At 48.1% G+C, this 19,436-nt stretch overlaps 3 protein-coding genes across 4 annotated transcripts in view; 1 reads left to right on the top strand and 2 right to left on the bottom strand.

The window, feature by feature from the left end:
- Positions 1 to 819: 819 nt before the first annotated feature.
- On the bottom strand, positions 820 to 6,481 carry YRDC (yrdC N6-threonylcarbamoyltransferase domain containing). Its single transcript, XM_017509742.2, has 5 exons — positions 6,068 to 6,481; positions 5,370 to 5,484; positions 5,127 to 5,246; positions 2,184 to 2,326; positions 820 to 1,878 (listed from the first exon to the last, which is right to left on the bottom strand). The coding sequence occupies exons 1-5, from the start codon at positions 6,454 to 6,456 to the stop codon at positions 1,806 to 1,808; spliced, it is 840 nt and encodes a 279-aa protein (XP_017365231.1). The 5' UTR covers positions 6,457 to 6,481; the 3' UTR covers positions 820 to 1,805.
- CUNH1orf122 (chromosome unknown C1orf122 homolog) lies at positions 6,064 to 7,726 on the top strand. Of its 2 annotated transcripts, none has more exons than XM_017509743.2 (3): positions 6,064 to 6,716; positions 6,809 to 7,010; positions 7,251 to 7,726. In XM_017509743.2, exons 1-3 carry the CDS (start codon positions 6,682 to 6,684, stop codon positions 7,344 to 7,346), a joined length of 333 nt encoding a protein of 110 aa, XP_017365232.1. In that variant the 5' UTR covers positions 6,064 to 6,681; the 3' UTR covers positions 7,347 to 7,726. The 2 variants fall into 2 exon arrangements, with proteins under 2 accessions (XP_017365232.1, XP_017365234.1); XM_017509745.2 differs by having other exon boundaries at positions 6,071 to 6,582.
- A 4,763-nt stretch (positions 7,727 to 12,489) lies between these two features.
- The window catches only part of MTF1 (metal regulatory transcription factor 1), a 53,771-nt gene continuing 46,824 nt past the window's right edge, over positions 12,490 to 19,436 (bottom strand). The window contains exons 10-11 of the mRNA XM_017509739.2: positions 15,859 to 15,922; positions 12,490 to 14,032 (exon numbers count right to left, since the gene is read on the bottom strand). Coding sequence (XP_017365228.1) covers positions 13,599 to 14,032; positions 15,859 to 15,922 — 498 coding nt within the window. The 3' untranslated portion in view covers positions 12,490 to 13,598. The remainder of the gene's footprint in view (positions 14,033 to 15,858; positions 15,923 to 19,436) is intronic.

Genomic DNA, 19,436 nt, shown 5'->3' with positions numbered 1-19,436 from the left:
TGTGACAAACTGGCGTATGAGCTGGGCTGGCTATGGCTTTAGCACCGACAAGAAGGTTTGGTTAGGAAATTACTCAACAAGACTGGGCACAGTGGCTCATGCCCGTAATCCCAGCACTTTGGGAGGCAGAAGTGGGTGGATCACTTGAGACCAGGAGTTCGAGACCAGCCTGACCAACATGGCAAAACTCCATCTCTATTAAAAATACCAAAAAAAATTAGCAGGGTATGGTGGTGCATGCCTGTAGTCCCAGCTACTCAGGAGGCTGAGGCGCAAGAATCCCTTGAACGTGAGAATCGCTTCAACCTGAGAGGCAGAGGTTAGAATGAGCCAAGATTGTGCCACTGCACTCTAGCCTGGGTAACAGAGTGAGATTCTGTCTCAAAAAGAAAAGACACCAGAATTCTGGGAACTAGGGTGCAAGAGGGAAAGGGAGGAAGGATGATGTGGACCCGTGGTCACCTCAAGGACACCCATCCCCTGTTAGATAACTGACACTACACCCGAGAGATGAGCAGGCCTGGCCACCTGGCTTGTGGCTTAGCTGGGAAAACCAAGGCAGGCAGGGACAGCTGAAAGGGTTGGATGTTGGCCTACAGTAATTTTCAGAAGGCAGAAACAGGCTTCATTTCACACATACACAATTTGAGAAATACTAAACATAGCATGGCCAGGGGCAGGGACAGCCATTCTCACACAATGCTGATGGCAATGTAACTTAACTCAGTTCTTTTGAAGGCTAATCAATATTGAGAGCCATAATACTTCATACACTTTGACCTAATATTCCTAATACTAAGGAAATAAGTCAAAAGAAAATAAACCATTTACAAATATGTTTAATAGCAGCATTTCTTTACATTAAAGAAAAACAAAGTTCAAATGCCCAACAATAATTAACACTTTTACACATATAAATAGACAAAAGGCTGTGGAGAACACTGGATTTAAATAAAGGTGCTATGGGTATAATGAACTATAACTTATTTTATGAATAAATAAGAAAAGAGCTCCTGGCTGAAAAGGATAGTGGAGATTTCCCAATATTCTTCAATTTGGACCCAACCCCTGCCAACTGAGCAGACATTCCACTATTACCCCAAAAAGAGTGCTCTCCCCGCCGGCAATTATAATACACACCACCACTAGGCCCAATGGCTCAGAGGGAAGAGTGGCCTGTGGCTCTTCAATCTTTATCCTAATGTGGTTCTAGCTTCAAGAGCCCAACCCGTGCCTTTGGTCACCTGAGACTTTTTACTTATTAATTTTTATGAGATGGGGTGTTGCTAGGTTGCCCAGGCTGATTTTGAACTCCTGGGCTAAGCAGTTCTCCTGCCTGGGCCTCCCAGAATGTTGGGATCACAGGCATGAGCCACCATATGCAGTCACCTGAGACTTTTTAAACAGCACCAGCACTTCTAGCTGGTTGGAAGCTTAAATGCCACTACCTACCAGAAAAGAGGCTCTCACTAGTAAATCTGTTATTTAAAATACTTTTCGATTAAAAAGCAAAACAGACAGAAGAAACTTACTGGAATAAGGCCACTTAGGAATGTTCTTAACTTTTCCATTCAGCTTTTGGCTGATATATGAAATTATGAATAATAAATAGTCTTTCCCCAGGTACAAGGCTAAACCAGCAGCTTCCAGGGCTTGGTCTGCAGTGCTCAGAAAGACACACTGCCTAAGAAGTCAGGCTAGTGCCCTAGCTCCAGTGGCCTCTGCGGATGAGGCCTTGCCAGTCGTCGGTGGACACACACACACAGTATCCAGCACCACGCCTTGGGCCTTCCTGCTTCCCAGTTTCACAGGTAGGATGCATGTGAGGGGAGCAGCCCGTACTTCTGTTGGAGGATGGCTGTAGTATTTTCCAGGGCACTGAGGAGGAAACAGGACAGTTACCAGTCTGATTTCTCTAAGTCCCGAGCCCACCAGAGGCTGGTGAGCAGGTACATCTAAACTTGCTGGCCCTGTTATGCCCTGTTCATCAAACCGTTGGTGAATCCTTTTGAATCTTAATAAAGCCAGCAAACTTAGTCCCACTGCCAACTACCACTGCTCCAAACCCGGCCCGTGCTCCCTCGGGGCCAGAGAGGAGGCACCATCTTTATCTTGTCAAAGCGTTTTCACATCTCTCCAACCCCTCTCAAATGATTTCCCCACGCCACAGGAAAGGTACTTACCAGCCTGGACGAATAATGCCAAACTTTCCAGGCACAGATAAATCAACCACAGTTGAGCCGAGGCGACACTCAGGGCTCTGGCCATCCCCAATTTGTCCCCCATCAATGACCAAGGACAACTGAGGCCAGAGATCCTGGAACTCCTGAGAAGAGGAAGAAGGAAGAGCATGGATGTTATCCCTGGCATATACATCATTAATGTCATACTGCACACAGGGTCATCAAAGGCCTTACAGTCTTAAAACAGGAGGCACCAGGCTGGGCGCAGTGGCTCACGCCTCTAACCCCAGCACTTTGGGAGGCTGAGGTGGGTGGATCACTTGAGGTCGGGAGTTCAAGACCAGCCTGAACAACATGGAGAAATCCCATGTTTACTAAAAATACAAAAAAATTAGCTGGGCATGGTGGCGCATGCCTATAATCCCAGCTACCTGGGAGGCTGAGGAAGGAGAATCACTTGAACCCAGGAGGCAGAGGTTTCGGTGAGCCAAGATCACGTCATTGCACTCCAGCCTGGGCAACAAGAGCAAAACTCCGTCTCAAAAAAACAAAACAAAACGAAACACAGGAGGCACCTTCCTCTAAGCAGAGAAAGGAACTTCATTTAGTTAAGGTCAGCTGTGCCATGGGTACTGCAACCTATGAAGTTTGGAGCCCTCCTGGGTTAGCACCCCAAGTAACACCTACCTAAGACTTAAAGAAAATCGTGCTATGTCAAAAGGAAATTTCACGCATTGCTTCAGTTAGGGAAATGTAAGTACAACGATTAGAGTTCTGGGCAGAGATATGGGCTCTAACTCTGGACTTTCCCTTCTATCTCTGTGTGACTGCACACACATTACTCTATCCAGGCGTACAAGACAAGTGGGCTGGACTAGATGATCCCATGTGTCCTCATTTGTTCTAATCTATGTAGCCAAGACATGACTAGGATGATCCTTTCTTTGACCCGGCCTGTGGCAGAGGTAAGAGAATAGGGTCAAAAGTCAAAAACTAGGTAAAAAGCCTGGGCCTGGTGGCTCTCTTGAGGCCAGGAGTTCAAGACAAGCCTGGCCAACACGGTGAAACGCTACCTCTACGAAAAATACAAACATTAGCTGGACATGGTGGTGGGCACTGTAATCTCAGTTACTTAGGATGCTGAGGCAGGAGAAACGCTTTAGCCCAGGAGGTGGAGGTTGCAGTGAGCCGAGACTGTGCCACTGCACTATAGACTGGGCAAGAATGAGACTCCATCTCAAAAAAAAAAAAAAAAAAAAAAACACCTAGGTAAAAATCTGGTCACTTAAAGGCTGTGTGACCTGGAACAAGTGATTCCACCTCCTTCCAGCTTTAGAACTATCCTCCTGGATCTCACTTCAACTCTGATCAGGGTGGGAAGAACTGAACGGGTTAGACTGCCTGCCACCAGCACTCAGGCTTTGGGCTATGAGGATACTCCCCCTAGAATCATGGACTGAATTGTTAACTAAGTTAGAGCTTCCCCAACCCCCTGTGAAGACACTGCAGTCGCAGTTAGGCCTGAGAATTTGGGATAGGGGATCATAAAAACCAGTTACTGTGTTGGACAGGTCAAATGATTGCTGACAAGGTAAAAACCTCCCCTCCCCATGCCACATCCCCATTCTTGCTCCTGGGGTACAGGCACCAGAACCAAGTCAAACCTGCACTCTGAGAATGACAAAGGATGCTGAGTTCTCACTTTCCAAGAACTCTGAGCCCCGCCCTTAGGCCTGGGCATGGAAAACCCCAACAGCTTATTTTACATCTTAATAAGAAAAAGAAGTGAAATTTCTGGTCCTCATCTGTTCCAATCTACATAGCCAAAAAGGATTAGGATTGTCCTTTCTTTTTTTCTTTTTTTGAGATAGAGTCTTGCTCTGTCGCCAGGCTGGAGTGCAGTGGCGGGATCTCAGCTCACTGCAACCTCCCCCTCCCGGGTTCAAGTGCTTCCCCTGCCTCAGCCTCTAGAGTAGCTGGAACTATAGGTGCCTGCCACCACGCCCAGCTAATTTTTGTATTTTTAGTAGAGACAGGGTTTCACCATGTTGGCCAGGATAGTCTTAATCTCCTGACCCTGTGATCTGCCTGCCTTGGCCTCCCAGAGTGCTGAGATTACTGGTGTGAGCCACTACCCGGCCCAGGGTTGTCCTTTCTTTGATCTGGCTCGTGGCAGAGATAAGAGAACAGAGTCAAGAGTCAAAAACTGGGTAAAAATCTGGGTCACTTAATGGCTGTGTGACCTAGAACAAGTGAGTCAACCTTTTGGAAGCGAATTTTTTTTTTTTAAGAGACAGAATCTCACTCTAGCCTTGGCTGGAGTACAGTGGAGTGATCTTGGCTCACCATATCCTCCACTTTCCAGGTTCAAGTGATTCTCCTGCCTCATTCTCCTGAGTAGCTGGGATTACAGACATGAGCCACCATGTCTGGCTAATTTTTGTATTTTTTATTAGAGATGGAGTTTTGCCATGTTGGCCGTGCTGGTCTTAGACCCCTGACCTCAGGTGATCCATCCGCCTGTGCTTCCCAAAGTACTGGGATTATAGGCATGAGGCACTGTGCTTGGGCTTCTTCATTTTTCTTTAGAGCACTGCTGTGAAGATTTATAGCCTAACTCTGTATTCTCCAAAAACTGCTATCTCCAGAAAAACAGGAAGACGTTGTTCTTATCATAAGCTTTCCTATTATTATAAAAGATAGTAAGAATCAACTACAATTCTTCCCCTGGCTTTTCAGACTTTGATAAAACCTTTCAAATTTCTTTAATTTATATTCCCACCCCAGCTCCACCCCTACCTCCCTGTCAGCTGGGCAACCTTCCCACTGTTAGCCCAAGGACTCTCACGCCCGGCAATCCCAGTACACTATCAATGCCACTGATTCATAGGAAACAGTGTTTGGGCTGGTGACATTTCCAGGGGAAGGATTGGTTAAACTCACCTCGACATTCAGAGAACTGGCCTGGGAGCTGAGGTTTGCGCTAGTGAGAGCAAGAGGACCCTCAAACATCTGAGCCAAGTCTTGCATAAAGGCGTGATCAGGAATCCGGATTCCTACAAGCTATGAGGCAAGGGGAAGGGGATCATGAGAAAGCTTGTAAGACATAGAGGGTATATCTGACCTGGTTCCTAGTGAAAGTCAAGTGGCCCGGAGTCTGGGGACACAAGAGAAGACTTGACTCACAGGCGTAAAAGGATTCAGGTCCTTGTTGAGCTCCTCCGAGCGTTCCATCACCAGGGTCACGGGTCCTGGCAGCAGGTCTTTCAGGAGTCCCTCGGGTACTCTCACACGGCAGTATCTGGGAAACACAGGAACATAAATCCATTCAAAATGACTGGTGGTCCTTTCCCAGACTCTAGGCAAATGCAGAAAAGGAATCCTTCGAGTTTACAATGGAAGCCGCCTCTCTCCCTGCTTCACCTCCCTAGAAGCTTGAGCAGAAAGCAGGGCCCCTGAGGTGCACCGCTGGCTTGGCGCCCACGTGCCTCTGGTCTCAGAGACTAAAACAGCTGCACCGCTGTGATATCGCTGACAGTGGGTTAGTTATATCGCTGACATAAGCTCCACATTTTATTTTCAAGACATTCGCTATTAAATTAAACTACTGCGTTTGTGTTTCCTTTTTCCTGAGAGCCTACCCAACTAGCACAAAAGCGCCCACGAAACACGGCCCCTGGCTTTCTCGTGTGTCGCTGCCTCCCAGCAGCATGTAGTTCAGAGCCTCGGGCACATTAAGTCCTCGGTACACATTCCCAGTTCCGGATTCCTTGGTAAGCCTGGACAAGCCCCTCCCGCTCTCTGCGCCTCAGTCTCCCAAGCCTGTCACCGGAAACCCCTCCCGCGGTGCCGCCCCCAGCGGGGCCGGGTCGGGGCGGCCTCACCTGTAGACGTCGGCCACGCGGCCCAGGCATACGGCCAGAGGCTTGGCCTCGCTGCGGCCTTTGAGGCGGTACACAGCGTGCAGGGCCGCTGAGCAGCTCGCTGCGCAGGCCAGGCCATACAGCGTATCGGTGGGGACGGCCACCACGGCGCCAGCTCGCAACTCGGCCACGGCGGCCCGCAGCGCCTCGGTCCAGCCGGCGCGCTCCGGGCTTGCGGCCTGCACGGCCCCGCTCCCCGGGAGCCGCAATAGCCGGGCCCCCGGAGCCGCCGGAACGGGGCTCGGCGGGCGGAGAAGACGGCCGTTCCGGGAGCCAGCAGGCCCCTCGCTCAACCCCACGCTGGCAGCCACCGCGGCCCTCATACCCGTGCACCGACGTGCCGGAGACATCCGCCCAGGCCCGCTTCCGGGAGGAAGTGACGCCCCTAGCCAGCTTCCGGCCCGGGAGACTCGGCCCCACCTCTGCGCCGGGCAGCTTAAAGGGACCACGAGCCCCAGGAGGATTGAAGGAGACCGGTGGGGACGGGGCGGGGCGCAGCCTTGCGGAGTCCTAACGCAGCGCTGGGGAGGGGGGCGGCCGAAAGGGGGGGCGGTGGTCGGGCCGCGCAGGTGGAGATGGAATGGGGCCCGGGCTCAGACTGGTCACGGGGGTGAGAGGGGGCCCTTCGGGAAGGGGGGAAGGAGCTCGGACCCCGCGCAAGCGCCGGCCCTGACCGTCTGTCTCTCGTTCTCTCCCGGGCAGGGAGGCTGCCGGCGTGGACCGCGGGAAGGCGGGGCTGGGGCTCGGCGGGAGGCCACCTCCGCAGCCGCCCCGGGAGGAGCGCGCCCAGCAGCTGCTGGACGCGGTGGAGCAGCGGCAGCGGCAGCTCCTGGACACCATCGCCGCCTGCGAGGAGATGCTACGGCAGCTGGGCCGCCGGCGCCCGGAGCCGGCTGGTGGCGGGGTTAGTGCCCACCCCGGGCTGGGCCTGGGGGGTGGGGTCTGCCCACTGGGTAGGCTAACCAAGCCCTAGCTTCCCCTGGAGGGGGGAACTGTCTCCCCACCGCCTTATCCTTAACCTCTGATCTGGTAAGAGGTTTCGAAACAGTTAGTACTATCCAAATGCCAAATGGCCATATCCTTCTGGGGCCTAATCCAAGGCCTTGCCTCCCAGCCTCACTTTTTTCCTTTCTGTTCCAACTAGAACGTCTCAGCCAAACCCGGAGCGCCCCCCCAACAGGCTGTCTCAGCCAGAGGCGGCTTTCCAAAGGATGCTGGCGATGGAGCTGCGGAGCCCTGACCATCCCCGAGCCGGATGCCTTGACTTCTCTCCCTCCCCAGGGCCAGTGGCTGGACTCTGAAGAACTCCCTTCAATAAAGGGGCCAGTCTTCACTGGCAGTGGCTGGTACTTGGCTCTCAGCCTGGAGTGGCAGCTCTGCTAGCAGCTGGGTTCACTCCCACTTCATCCTGGCTGAAAGCAGTGCTGTGCTTTGAAATGTAGCCAATGAATACCCAGTCTGATTACCCAGATTTGGGCAGACCAGCAGTGCTCGCCAGAGTGGTCTGGCCTGCTGTGGGGGATCCAGGTGGTGTTACATGTCTATTTCATGCTTTGGGGGCTCTTAGTCCCACAAAACAACTTCAGCAGAGCCTTGATTAAAAGGAAACCTGCAGACTCTTCTGGTGACCGACGTTTCCTTTCTGTCCCCTCGCCAAGAATGATGGCTGGGCAGGGGGGAGTGATGGAAAAATGTCAACTCTGGGCAGGGTTGGGAAGAAACGCCACAGATACTACCAGATTTAAATAAGCATTTAATTAGGATTTCATTAGTATTTAATATTGCTTTTCAATTCCAAAAAGTTAAATTTTCACTTCTTAGCAGATATTTTAAAGTACAATATTAAGTTTATACAAAATGAGCAATTAAGCAAACACCATTATTTCACATTCTTCAAAAATACAAATTCGTATTTATTCTTTTTTGGGTTTGGAGGTTTCTTCCTTTGGAAGTACTGAACCTGTAACGTTTTCATATCGCTCAGTGGAAGTCCGTTGTTCCCATGTTTCACACTTAAATAAATTTGATAGACTTTTACATAATCCAAATAAAACTATTTGGGATTTTAAAAATTGTCACCAAGACCCCGGCCAATGATTAGTGTATGTCAAAAAAAGAGGGCTCTTGGGGGCTCTTGCCTTTCCTGGCTAGAAGATCTGAGCCAGAGATTCAACAAAAATCTGTTTCCAGCCTCCTTCCCCAAACAGGGACTAGGAAGAGTTCTATGGAAAAAAGAACAGACACCTTGAACTGTGACCGCCACCTCCACATTCTCCAAAACACAATGAAGGATGTAGACTGTTGAGTCAAACAGCCCTTGGGAGGCCTGAGAACACAGCAGGAAAAGGGCAAGAGAAGCCTCTGACTTGGCACACTATGAGGATAACAAGGATATTGCAAAAAACACCCCTGGGTTTTGGTGCAAAAAGGTTTTATGAAAAATTTCCCCATAAGAAAAAGTAGAAACTGCATTGAGCTGAGAAAGTGACACTACATTATCACCCGATTTTTGGCCCAACAGGCACACCACCAAAAGGGCAGTGTATGGTTTTAAACCTCACTTCCAGTAAAAAAAAGCTTGTACTATGTACACATTGACATAAAGATCCAGTTTAATTTGCATTTTTCAGTGCAGACTGAGAAGCCCTCTCCTGAACAGGAGTAACAGTGAGAAACGCCCAGACAGTGGTCATCGGCTTCCCCTAAGGGTATCAGAAGAAATACAGGACCCTTTCCCTCTCTCCCTAAAAAAGATGCAAGAGGAAACAGGCTAAAATGGCTAACCAATCAGAAATATGCTTCAGTTTTGTTGCCTCCATTCCCAAATATGAAGGAACCGACAATTTCTGATCTATGTCACAGCAGAATCATTTGCATAGTGGATCTATGAAAATCTTTCTGCTTTGGCTGAAGTATATTTTAAAACTTGTCTATTCTATAGCCTGAGAATTGAAGAGAAAATGGGGGAGGTGGAGAAAAGGAAGAAAGTTGATTCATGGGATTTAATGTTTGTTTATGGGATTTAATGAAGGTTGGAGGCCTTTTTGCTTAAGGAACCAACACAGGTAGTAGGGGGAGCAGTGTGGGAATGGCTCTTGTTGCCCCCGACACCCATGCCTCCCCAAACATATTTCTGATTGGTGGTGTAAGACAACTGTAAACTCTTGAGAAATACTGTTGCAGTTGCACAAAGCAATGGTTTCAGTGACTCTGGAGAAGTCTTTAAGGACAATGGATGTGATCACAAACATAAAAGTCTAGAAGGTGCCAGGTTTCTACCTAGGAACAACCTGTTCCTTTCAGGCATCATTTCATAATGATGAAGAGGGAAAAGAGGGCAAGAGACCAAGAAGTGATGAAAAAGGGCCTCAACAGTCAGCAGAAAACAGGACCCACAGCAGTTCTTCAGAGAGCCTGAGGGGGCGCCCTGGGGCACACAGGGAAGGCTTGCATAGATTGAGCGGTTGCTGAGAATGCATAATAGTGTTTCCCTATGGACAGCCTCATAGCTCAGGGCTGACTGAGCGGAAAAACGCGGCCAGGCCAGGGCCACATGGGACAACGACCATCAAGCTACACATATTGCACCAAGGTAAGTGCTTTTCTTTTCACACCTCAATTTAACTTTTTATTCTGAGCAAAAAATAAAACTTTGTGGAAAGTATATATATATATATATACACACACACATATATATATACACACACACACACAAAAGAAATTGCAGCAATCAGGTTAAAGATAAAATTACCTAAAGTGCTTTTTTATTTTATTATTTCTTTAATATACCAATATGAGGTTCTGCAAACTTGTCCCTCTGGACACATTCAGCATTATACAAAGTCTCTCAGGAAAACCCACCCACCCTCCAATATCCCCATCAGTCCACAGCCTTGACCCTGAAAATAAAACTCTCCAATCTACCAACTATCCCAGAGGTGAAGAAGAGAAGCCCCTTGCCTTTTACCCAGAGAGATCACATCTTAAGGCCCCTTCTGGGCTTTGTACCATAATCTCCTTCTAAACAGAGGTGGAATTCAATAAATGACACCACTTCTGTCACCAAACTAGTGGTGCCCACATGAGATTGGCCAGACCCTGCCAGGAAAGACTGGGCCACTGTCCCTCAATGCCCAACCTCCCTGCCTGGGAAGGGCCAAGTTCACTAAGGCAGTTTGGTGGTGCCAGCCAGTTTCCTTACCACCTCCTAAATCTATGAACCCCAATCCCTGGTGCTAAGCACCCTTCGAAGTGGTTGTCTAACTGGAGATGCTAGTAAGGAGCTGGAAGATAAATGTACAGGGTGAAAATGGTTAAGTTTACTATGGGAGTGAAAAAAGGCTTGATTTTACCTCCTAGAATTCTACAAACCCTCCCATACCTCACCCAAGGTTCATTTCCCAGGTTTGGGAAACCACACTCACCATGAAGTTTCTTTCTGGCTTCAGCTTAGCTAGGGGCCCTCTCTTCTCCAAGGTCCTTGGCACTAGAGACCAGGCTTAGGGAAGGGCAGGTAGGAAAAGAGAACTGGAAAAGGAGGGAAAGGAAGACTACCTACCCTGGGAAATAAACCTGATCTTCACAACCTCTCACTGGCATTTTAAGCACATTCCTGATTTTTCAAAGCTGATTTGATTTGATAGTCTCTCTTGTAATCTAAAGTCACCCTCAAAAGGCAGACACCAGTTTCTTCAACTGGAAAAATCTGTCAGCCTAAACACTGTTTAAGATGCTGCTTCGGCCAGGCGCAGTGGCTCACGCCTGTAATCCTAGCACTTTGGGAGGCCAAGGTGGATGGATCACATGAGGTCAGGAGTTCAAGACCAGCCTGGCCATCATGGTGAAACCCCATCTTAAAAAAAAAAAAAAAAAAGATGCTGCTTCGTCACCCCTGATCTTTGAGAGTGAAAAGGCCACTGACCTGGGTAGGGCCCCAATATGAGCACAGTCCCGGCTAACCAGGAAGTCGATTAATTAAACCATGGGTGCTTCAAATGGCCTTCCCTGGGCTCCTATTTCCCACCTCTGCTCCCAGGGAACCCAATCCCAGGTGACCATAGGATGGGCATATGGGAGGATCATTACTGCCCTCTGATACAAGCTTAGTTTGGGGTCCCATCAGTCCTCTCTCAGAATTTGTAAACAGCAAGGGCCCTATCTCAAAGCTTCCTATGGATGCGAGGTTCAGAAACAGCCAAGGACACCTCACACTCAGCAGATGGTTTTCCAGGAGGACTAACCCACTGTGTAAACAGAAGATTCCTCCTGCCTTACCAACTTCTGCTGAGGTCAATGGTCACCAGAAGCCACAAACGTTTTGGGGAAGGGAGTGCAGAAGGTCAAAAAGAAGTCAATTCCCTAGGCTGGGCACAGTGGGTCACACCTGTAATCCCAGCACTTTGGGAGGCCAAGGTGGGCGGATCACCTGAGGTTGGGAGTTTAAGACCAGCCTGACCAACATGGAGAAACCCATCTCTACTAAAAATACAAAATTAGCCAGGTGTGGTGGTGCATGCCTGTAGTCCCAGCTACTTGGGAGGCTGAGGCAGGAGAATCTCTTGAACCTAGGAGGCAGAGGTTGCGGTGAGCTGAGATCTCGGCACTGCATTCCAGCCTGGGCAACAAGAGTGAAACTCCGGCTCAAAAAAGAAAAAAAAAAAAAAACTCAATTCCCCTGGCTAGGGTCCCAGAATGAGAAATTGGCTTCTTCTAGTTAAGACCATTTTTCTTCATGGCAGTAACGACATTCACCACCACTGCCCTCTTTGTCTGTCTCTGAACATCCTGGCTAAAGGCAAGGGAGGGCCTCTGGCTCTAGGGTAAATTATCTGCTCTTGATCATGTCTTGGCTGGCCCTGAGCAATGGCTCAGAGAATAGGAGAGTGACCAATGCAGATCCCTTTACGTTAGGGAATGAAAATGCAAGGCAAAATTATGGCTGCTTCCTGCCTGACACTGTTGGCTCAGAAGAGCAGCCTTGTTTGTGGAACACTGCTCCTTGCTCAGGGCAGGGAAAGGGCTCTTGGGAGGCAGAGGCCTATTCTGCACCTCAGGCCACGCCTGGCTTCTGAGTTTGGTGAGTTTGGTGAGCACTCATGACTATGTTAATATAGCCTGTTGAGAAAAACTTTTCATGCTAGTGTGGATTGTATCTTATCTTTTATTTTAAGAGGCAATGACTTGGAGCCAAAGGCAGACAGATGGATATAATTCTATACACACACACACACAATTTTTTCCTATAACACAACTTAATGAAACATTCCAAATGAGATAACTTATTGCAACATTTCAGGCTTTTTGGTGGAAAGGGAATTTTTTTGTTTTGCTATACCCTGAGTAGAAGATCATTGTTTTGTGTTTTTTGTTTGTTTTTTTTTTTAAATAAATCACATGACTAAGCTGAGCAAGTCACATCCTTCTTTGCACTGTATGAGGCTGTATGCAAAATCCAGGTAGGGAGGGGCAGAAATGGAGGGGGCAACCCAAAGCCTGGCTAGAACCTGGAAACAGGACACCTGGCCTGCCAATTATATGCCACCTCATACGAATTCCCTTAAATCTGCACCTTCTCCTGATAAGCAAAATGCAGCCCTTCTGCTCTGAGGAAGAAAATACCATTAAAAAGAAGGCAGACCACCAAGCAGCAACTGGCCATAAACCACATGTTCACTCTAGGAAGAAACAGGGATATTCCCCAAGGAAAATTCACTGTGATCTGCAAGCCCTGGCAACCAGCTGAGAGAAAGAACCAGGAAGGCAAAGACAGTGATAATGTTGCTAGAGCCTGCTCTGCACACACGTCATCGGCAGACAGCACTCAACAAGCTGCCTAGGGCCTCTGCAGAACCGGATCAACCCCACAGCCTGTGAGCAGGGCCTGAAGCTGCCTATTTGTGCTGAAGCGGGCTGCAGAACGACCCGTGTTATCCACCCTGAGCTCCACCAACACTAAGCACAAATGACAACACCATCTCACCTCACCTAAACCCTGTCCAACTCACAGCTGCCTCACTGGCCTTTGCCGTTGCCCTCTCTGATGGAGCAAGGGTCTGGCCTTCCAAGCAAATGTCAGCCTCAGATTCAAAAGACACACAGGAAAGAACAACACCCAACACACTGAACTCTCCTGCCCAATCCACAAAGACCCCAGTGCAAGCGATGGGCAGCATCAGATTGATGGAAACCACACCCTTTCATTTAGAATTTTTATGCATACGAGTAACCTGTTTCCAAGTTCACATGACAACAAGCAAAAGTGACATACAGTGCAGCCAAACAGTTCACTTATAACTTAGCTTTTTTTTGTTGTTTTTTTGTTTTTTTCCAAAGATTAGTTCCTGGGATGTGAATAAAGAAAATACGTCTGAAAGGTGAGGATTTCAAATAGTAAATTTCTTCATCCTTCAAATTTCTGACCCATGATGGCAGGCATTGTACCTCATGCCTCCTGCTCACCCTCTTTTTCCTGGAGGTGAGCATACACGGCCCTTCACTTGGAGAAGCTGCTGGTGAGGCCCATCTCCTCCTCCGCCTGCAGTAGTACTTCAATGGGAATCAAATGGGACGGGGTGTCCAGGTTCTGGAGGGATAGAAGCTGTGACACATCCATGGCACTTAACGTTTCTGTCTGAGGGTCTGAAGGAGCCTCTGCTTGTCGGCTTTGCTCACAGGAGGAGGGCATGGTGGAGGATGATGACCGGGGAACAGGGGCTGAAGAGAAAGTCTGCGCTGGGAGCTGTAGGCTGGGCCCATCAGGAGCCTGGGGGCTTGGCTCTGGAGGGGGTGGTGGAGAGGAGCAGCCCTTCCTCCTGCTGGACGCCCGCTCCTTTGCAGAGTCCCGGCATGCACACTGACACTGACATGCCTCTTCTTGTTTGATGATGATCACAGGAACACTGAGGCCAATCTGCTGGACAGAGCTCCCTGCGAGAGAGGCAAGAGAGACTGCTCTTCAAGTAGCTGCAGGGGCAGGAGCACGAGGGACAGGGATACATGGACTAGGTAAGAGCCAAGTGCCATAGTAGCCATGGGAAGGAGGGTCGCCACGCTTTGGGCTTTGTTCTGCTTTAAACTGGACCACATGCCTTCTCAGGTAAAAGAGGGACACTCCCCAGCCCAAGATAAAGTCTCCTTTCCTTAGAAAGGAGATGCACACGCAATCTAGATGCACCCTGTATTTCCAGCTTCATTTCCAGTCATTCTCCACTGCACCCTCTGTGCAGATACCTACCTTTTCCTGACATGTTCTTTATACCCCTGCACATGTGGGCTCTTCCTTATGCTTAAAATCTCTGGACACCACTCTTCTGGAGAACTGACACTTATCTTTCAGGACCTAGCTCACTCCCCCACTCTCTGTAGGCCTATGCAGAGGACTAGCTTGGGTGAAGCCCATACCGAGCTTCCCAGCACACATGTGCAGTGCTGCTGTCTTCCTTCCACGCCTCTCATCATACGGTACAGGACCTGCTTGGTTCTGCCTGCCCAGGAGACTCTGAGCTCCTTTAGGACATCTTACTCATCTCTCTTTCTCTCATGTGTTGTTCTCCATATTCAGCCAGGCTTTGTGTGTCTTGACAGAGCTAAAGATCAATGGGCAGGGCTGGGTACAGTGGCTCATGCCTGTATGTAATCCCAGTATTTTGGTAGTCTGAGAAGGCAGGATCTCTTGAGCCCAGGTGTTTGAGACCAGCCGGGACAATATAGTGAGACTGTTTCTACAAATAATAAAGAAAAATTAGGCCAGGTGCAGTGGCTCAAGCCTGTAATCCCAGCACTCTGGGAGGCCAAGGTGGTCGAATCGTTGAGGTCAGGAGTTTGAGACCAGCCTGGCCAACATGGTGAAACCTCATCTCTACTAAAAATACAAAAATTAGCTGGGCATGGTGGTGGGCGCCTGTAATCCCAGCTACTTGGGAGGCTGAGGCATGAGAATCACTTGAGCCTGGGAGGCAGAGGCTGCAGTGAGCCAGGATTGCGCCACTGCAGTCCAGCCTGGGCAACAGAACGAGATTCTATCTCAAAAAAAAAAAGAAAAGAAACATTAGCCGCGCATCGTGGTGTGTACGAATGGTCCCAGCTACTCAGGAAGCCGAAGCAGGAGGAGTGCCTGAGTCCAGGAGGTCCAGGCTGCAGTGAGCTGTGATCGTGTCACTGTACCACAGCCTGGGTGACAGTGAGACCTCGTCTCAAAAATAAAACAAAGGCCAATGGGCAGAAGAACAGGGTGGGAACTGGGAGGCATGAGAACTAGTGCTTTGTTTGGTTCCACCACAAATTCACTTATGACCTTGGGGGAGTCATTTAATTTTTCTGGGTCCCAGTTTCTTAATCTATAAAAGAAAGAATTTGAATAAAAGGAACTTTCAGCTCTATATGTGTCTCTGACCCAGATGCTATTTCTTCATTACTGTAATTAGAAAAGAGTCCAGTGAATTAACAACTGCCCTCTTTAGCATTAACTGTGATTCAATTTTTTTTTTTTTCTGGCTACATTTAAAAGCTGTATCTGAAAGAGAAAGAACTGTTACTAGTTAAAGAAAGTTTAACATGGTATCTTGGCCAGAAGTAAACTAACTTCTAATAGTTGTGAGAATATGAAATACTCAAACAAACAATACAATGTGAATAATTTAACTTAGGCTGTTTAAAGATTTATAAAGTTTTAGAAACTGGGACAAAGCAATAACTAGCTGTGCCTCAAGGGGCCCAGAGTTGCCTCCTCTTAAGACTAACATGGAATTACATACCTGGTCTACTGGCTACTGGTACTGCAGTGGTAAAAAACACCTTCTCAACTTTAGATGCTTGCTGCTGAAAAAAGAAAAAGAAATCCCATTTATAGCCACTGTAATATGGCAGATCGCCAGAGACCTGAAGCCTCCCAATTGTAATGGTCATCCAAGACGATAGAAAACCCTCAGTGTTCGGGGATTTTTGTACTGAGTGATGTTTTGTTTGTGCTGTGATATGAGGTCACTGCACTGTTTGACATTCAGTGCTTTGTACCCTACTAGTTGGCTGGCTCCCGGATGCCTAATCCAGCGGGTTCTGTATCCAAAGGCTCCTCCTCCTCCAAGGCTGCTTTTCTCAAGCAGATTGTCTTCTTAGAGGGAACCATGGGCTAGCTTTCCTTCAGGCTCTCCACCTTCCCTGGTGCCCCCTCCAATACTTCTAAGAAAGCTGGAAAGTTCTTTTTTTCCCCTCAGGGATTAAGTTGCATGCCAATGAAGGTTAAGGCTTCCTCTCACAGGCAGACAGCCCTGTAAAGATCTTGTGCTATAAGGTCTATAGCATAGTTCAAGGGTGGGCCCTGGATTCGGCCACAATTGGATTCAAGTCCAAGCTCTGCCACTTACTACCTGATTATGTCAGGCATGTGATTTAACTTCTTAGAGTCTTGTTTCCCCACCTTTAAAAACAGGGATAACTGCTATGGACGGAGTATCTGTCCCCTCCAAAACTCATGTTGAAAGTTAATGCCCAGTGTGGCGATATTGAGAGGCTGGGTGTTGTAAGAGCTGACTGGGTCATGAATGAATTAATTCATTCATGAATTAATAGAGTATCATGGGAGTGGGAGTGGTGGCTTTATAAGAAGAGTAAGAGAAGCAGGCTGTGCTGGTATATGCCTATCTTCCAGGCATATTTGGAAGACTGAGGGAGGATCCCTTGAGCTCAGGAGTTTCAAGGCCAGCCCAGCCTCAGCAACATAGTGAGTCTCTTTCTCTTAAAAATAAAAATAAAAAATAAGGCTGGGCACTGTGGCTCATGCCTTTAATCCCAGTACTTTGGGAGGCAGAGGCGGGCAGATCATAAGGTCAGGAGATCGAAACCATCCTCGCCAACATGGTAAAACCCCGTCTCTACTAAAAAGATAAAAATTAGCCAGGTAAGGCGGCAGGCACCTGTAGTCCCAGCTAGTTGGGAGGCTGAGACAGGAGAATCACTCGAATCCGAGAGGCAGAGGTTGCAGTGAGCTGAGATTGCGGCACCGCACTCCATCCTGGGCGACAGAGCAACACTCTGTCTCAAAAAAAAAAAAAAAAAAAAGAGGCCTGAGCTAGGATGTTTGACCCCTCGCCATGTGATGCCCTGTGCTACCTAAGGACTCTGCAGAGGGTCCACAACAGCAGGGCGGCCCTCCAGATGTGGCCCCTTAACTTTGGGCTTCTCAGCCTCCATAACTGTAATAAATGTCTTTTCTTTATAAATTACCCAGTTTGGGGTATTCTGTTATAAACAGAAAATGGACCAAGACAATAACCAAAAACCTTTTCAAAGGCCCCTGTAAGGATGAAATGAGACGATGCCATAGGACACTTGGAACGTGGTGAACATTCAGTAAACATTCATTATGTATATTATTACTAAGTAGGACTATAAACCCATGCCTAGCAAATCCCTCTAGTATACTTCCTATTACATTGGCCAAAAGGTTTCTACTTTTTTGAAGTCTTATCTTGAGACAGTCTTTTAGCTCTTTAAAAAAGAAATTAAAAAGTGCCTCTAAGATGAGTCTGGGAGCAAAGTGAAAGCTTCCGGCTAAGTCATAGCAAATGACACTATAAAATAATAATGGAGGCTGGGTGTGGTGGCTCATGCCTGTAATTCCAGCACTTTGGGAGCCAAGGCCGGGGGGGGGGGGGGGGGGGGGAGGCAGGCAGACCACCTGAGGTGAGGAGTTCGAGACCGGCCTGGCCAACATGGCAAAACGCCATCTTTACCAAAAATACAAAAATTAGCCAGGCGAGGTGGCGCATGCCTGAAGTCCCAGCTACTCGGGAGGCTGAGGGAGGAGAATAGCTTGAACCCAGGAGGTGGAGGTTGCAGTGAGCTGAGATCGCACTACTGCACTCCAGCAGGGGCAAGACAGAGAGACTCTGACTTAAAAAAAAAAAAAAGGAGAAGTGAGACCCATATTTAAATACTTGAAAAGAAGAGGGATGACTTGTTTCATTCACCACCCCAGGACAGGGCCAGAGAAAACAATAAAAATCACATGGAGGCAGGCTGGGTCTCAATACTGGAAAGCCCTTTCCAATGACTCCAGCTATCTAGAAATGGAAATAGGCTCTCTCTAGAGGGGGTTGGCACCCTAGTTCTGGAATTTGAGTGTTCTCCCTGTTGAGCTCAAAATCGCCTTTCCAGTTTGTCTGATAGCAGCATACATCCACCTCTAGATTCTCCAACCTAGTACATACTTTTCTCCATCTAATTCCTACCCATATCTCAAGGTTCACCTGACCTGTATGGCCACCCAACAAATTATTAGTGTCTGAACCCCTCAATGGAGTGGCCAAGAGCCACCAACTCTGGGATCAATCTGCTTATGCTTCAAGCCCAGCTTTGCCACTTGTGAGCTGTGTGAACTCCAGCCAGTCACTTAACCTCTCTGGACCTCTGCTCTCCATTGGGAAAATTAGACCTAACTCCTAGGATTGTTGTAATATGTTATAATGTGCTTTGTGTGACATACAGACCTGCAGCTATACAGTGATAGCAGAAATATCAGTGGTTGCTAGGGGTGGGGGAAGAGGAAGAAGGGATAAATAAGTGAAGCACATGGAATTTTTAGGGAAGTGAAACTATTCTGGATATTGTATGGTAAATACATGACATTATGCATTTGTCAAAGCCAGTAAAACTGTACAGCACAAAGAATGGACCCTAATGTAAACTATGGACTTTAGATAATAATAATGTATCAATACTGGTTTATCAGTTGTAACCAATGTACCACATTGTTACAAGATGTTAGTAATGGGGAAAAAAAATAAGATGATAGAAAAAACAATAATAATAGGGGAGGGCTGTGCATGGTGGCTCACGCCTATAGTCCCAGCACTTTGGGAGACTGAGGCAGGCAGACTGCTTTTGTCCAGGAGTTCAAGACCAGCATGGGCAACATGGGCAAACCACGCCTCTACAAAAAGTACAAAACATTAGCCAGGCATTGTGGTGAGTGCCTGTAGTCCCAGTTAGGAGGCTGAGGTAGGAGGATGGCTTGAGCTCAAGAGGCAGAGGTTGTAGTGAGCTGAGATCGCACCACTACACTCCAGCCTGGGTGACAGAACCAGATTCTGCCTCAAAATATATATAATAATAATTGGGGAAACTGGGGATGGGGAAAGGGTTTATGGGTACTCTTTATACCATCTGTTCAACAAAATCCCCTAAAAAAGTAATCTAAAAATAATGTAGATCCTCAATTTTTAAAAAATACGTAGCATAAGGCCAGGTGCGGTGGCTCAAGCCTGTAATCCCAGCACTTTGGGAGGCCGAGGCGGGTGGATCACGAGGTCAAGAGATCGAGACCATCCTGGTC

The sequence above is a fragment of the Cebus imitator genome, unplaced genomic scaffold (genome assembly GCF_001604975.1).
Source record: "Cebus imitator isolate Cc_AM_T3 unplaced genomic scaffold, Cebus_imitator-1.0 Scaffold420, whole genome shotgun sequence".
Classification (NCBI taxonomy): Eukaryota; Metazoa; Chordata; class Mammalia; order Primates; family Cebidae; genus Cebus; species Cebus imitator.
The sequence above is the reverse complement of the archived record's forward strand: the minus strand, read 5'-3'. Positions and strand labels throughout refer to the sequence as shown.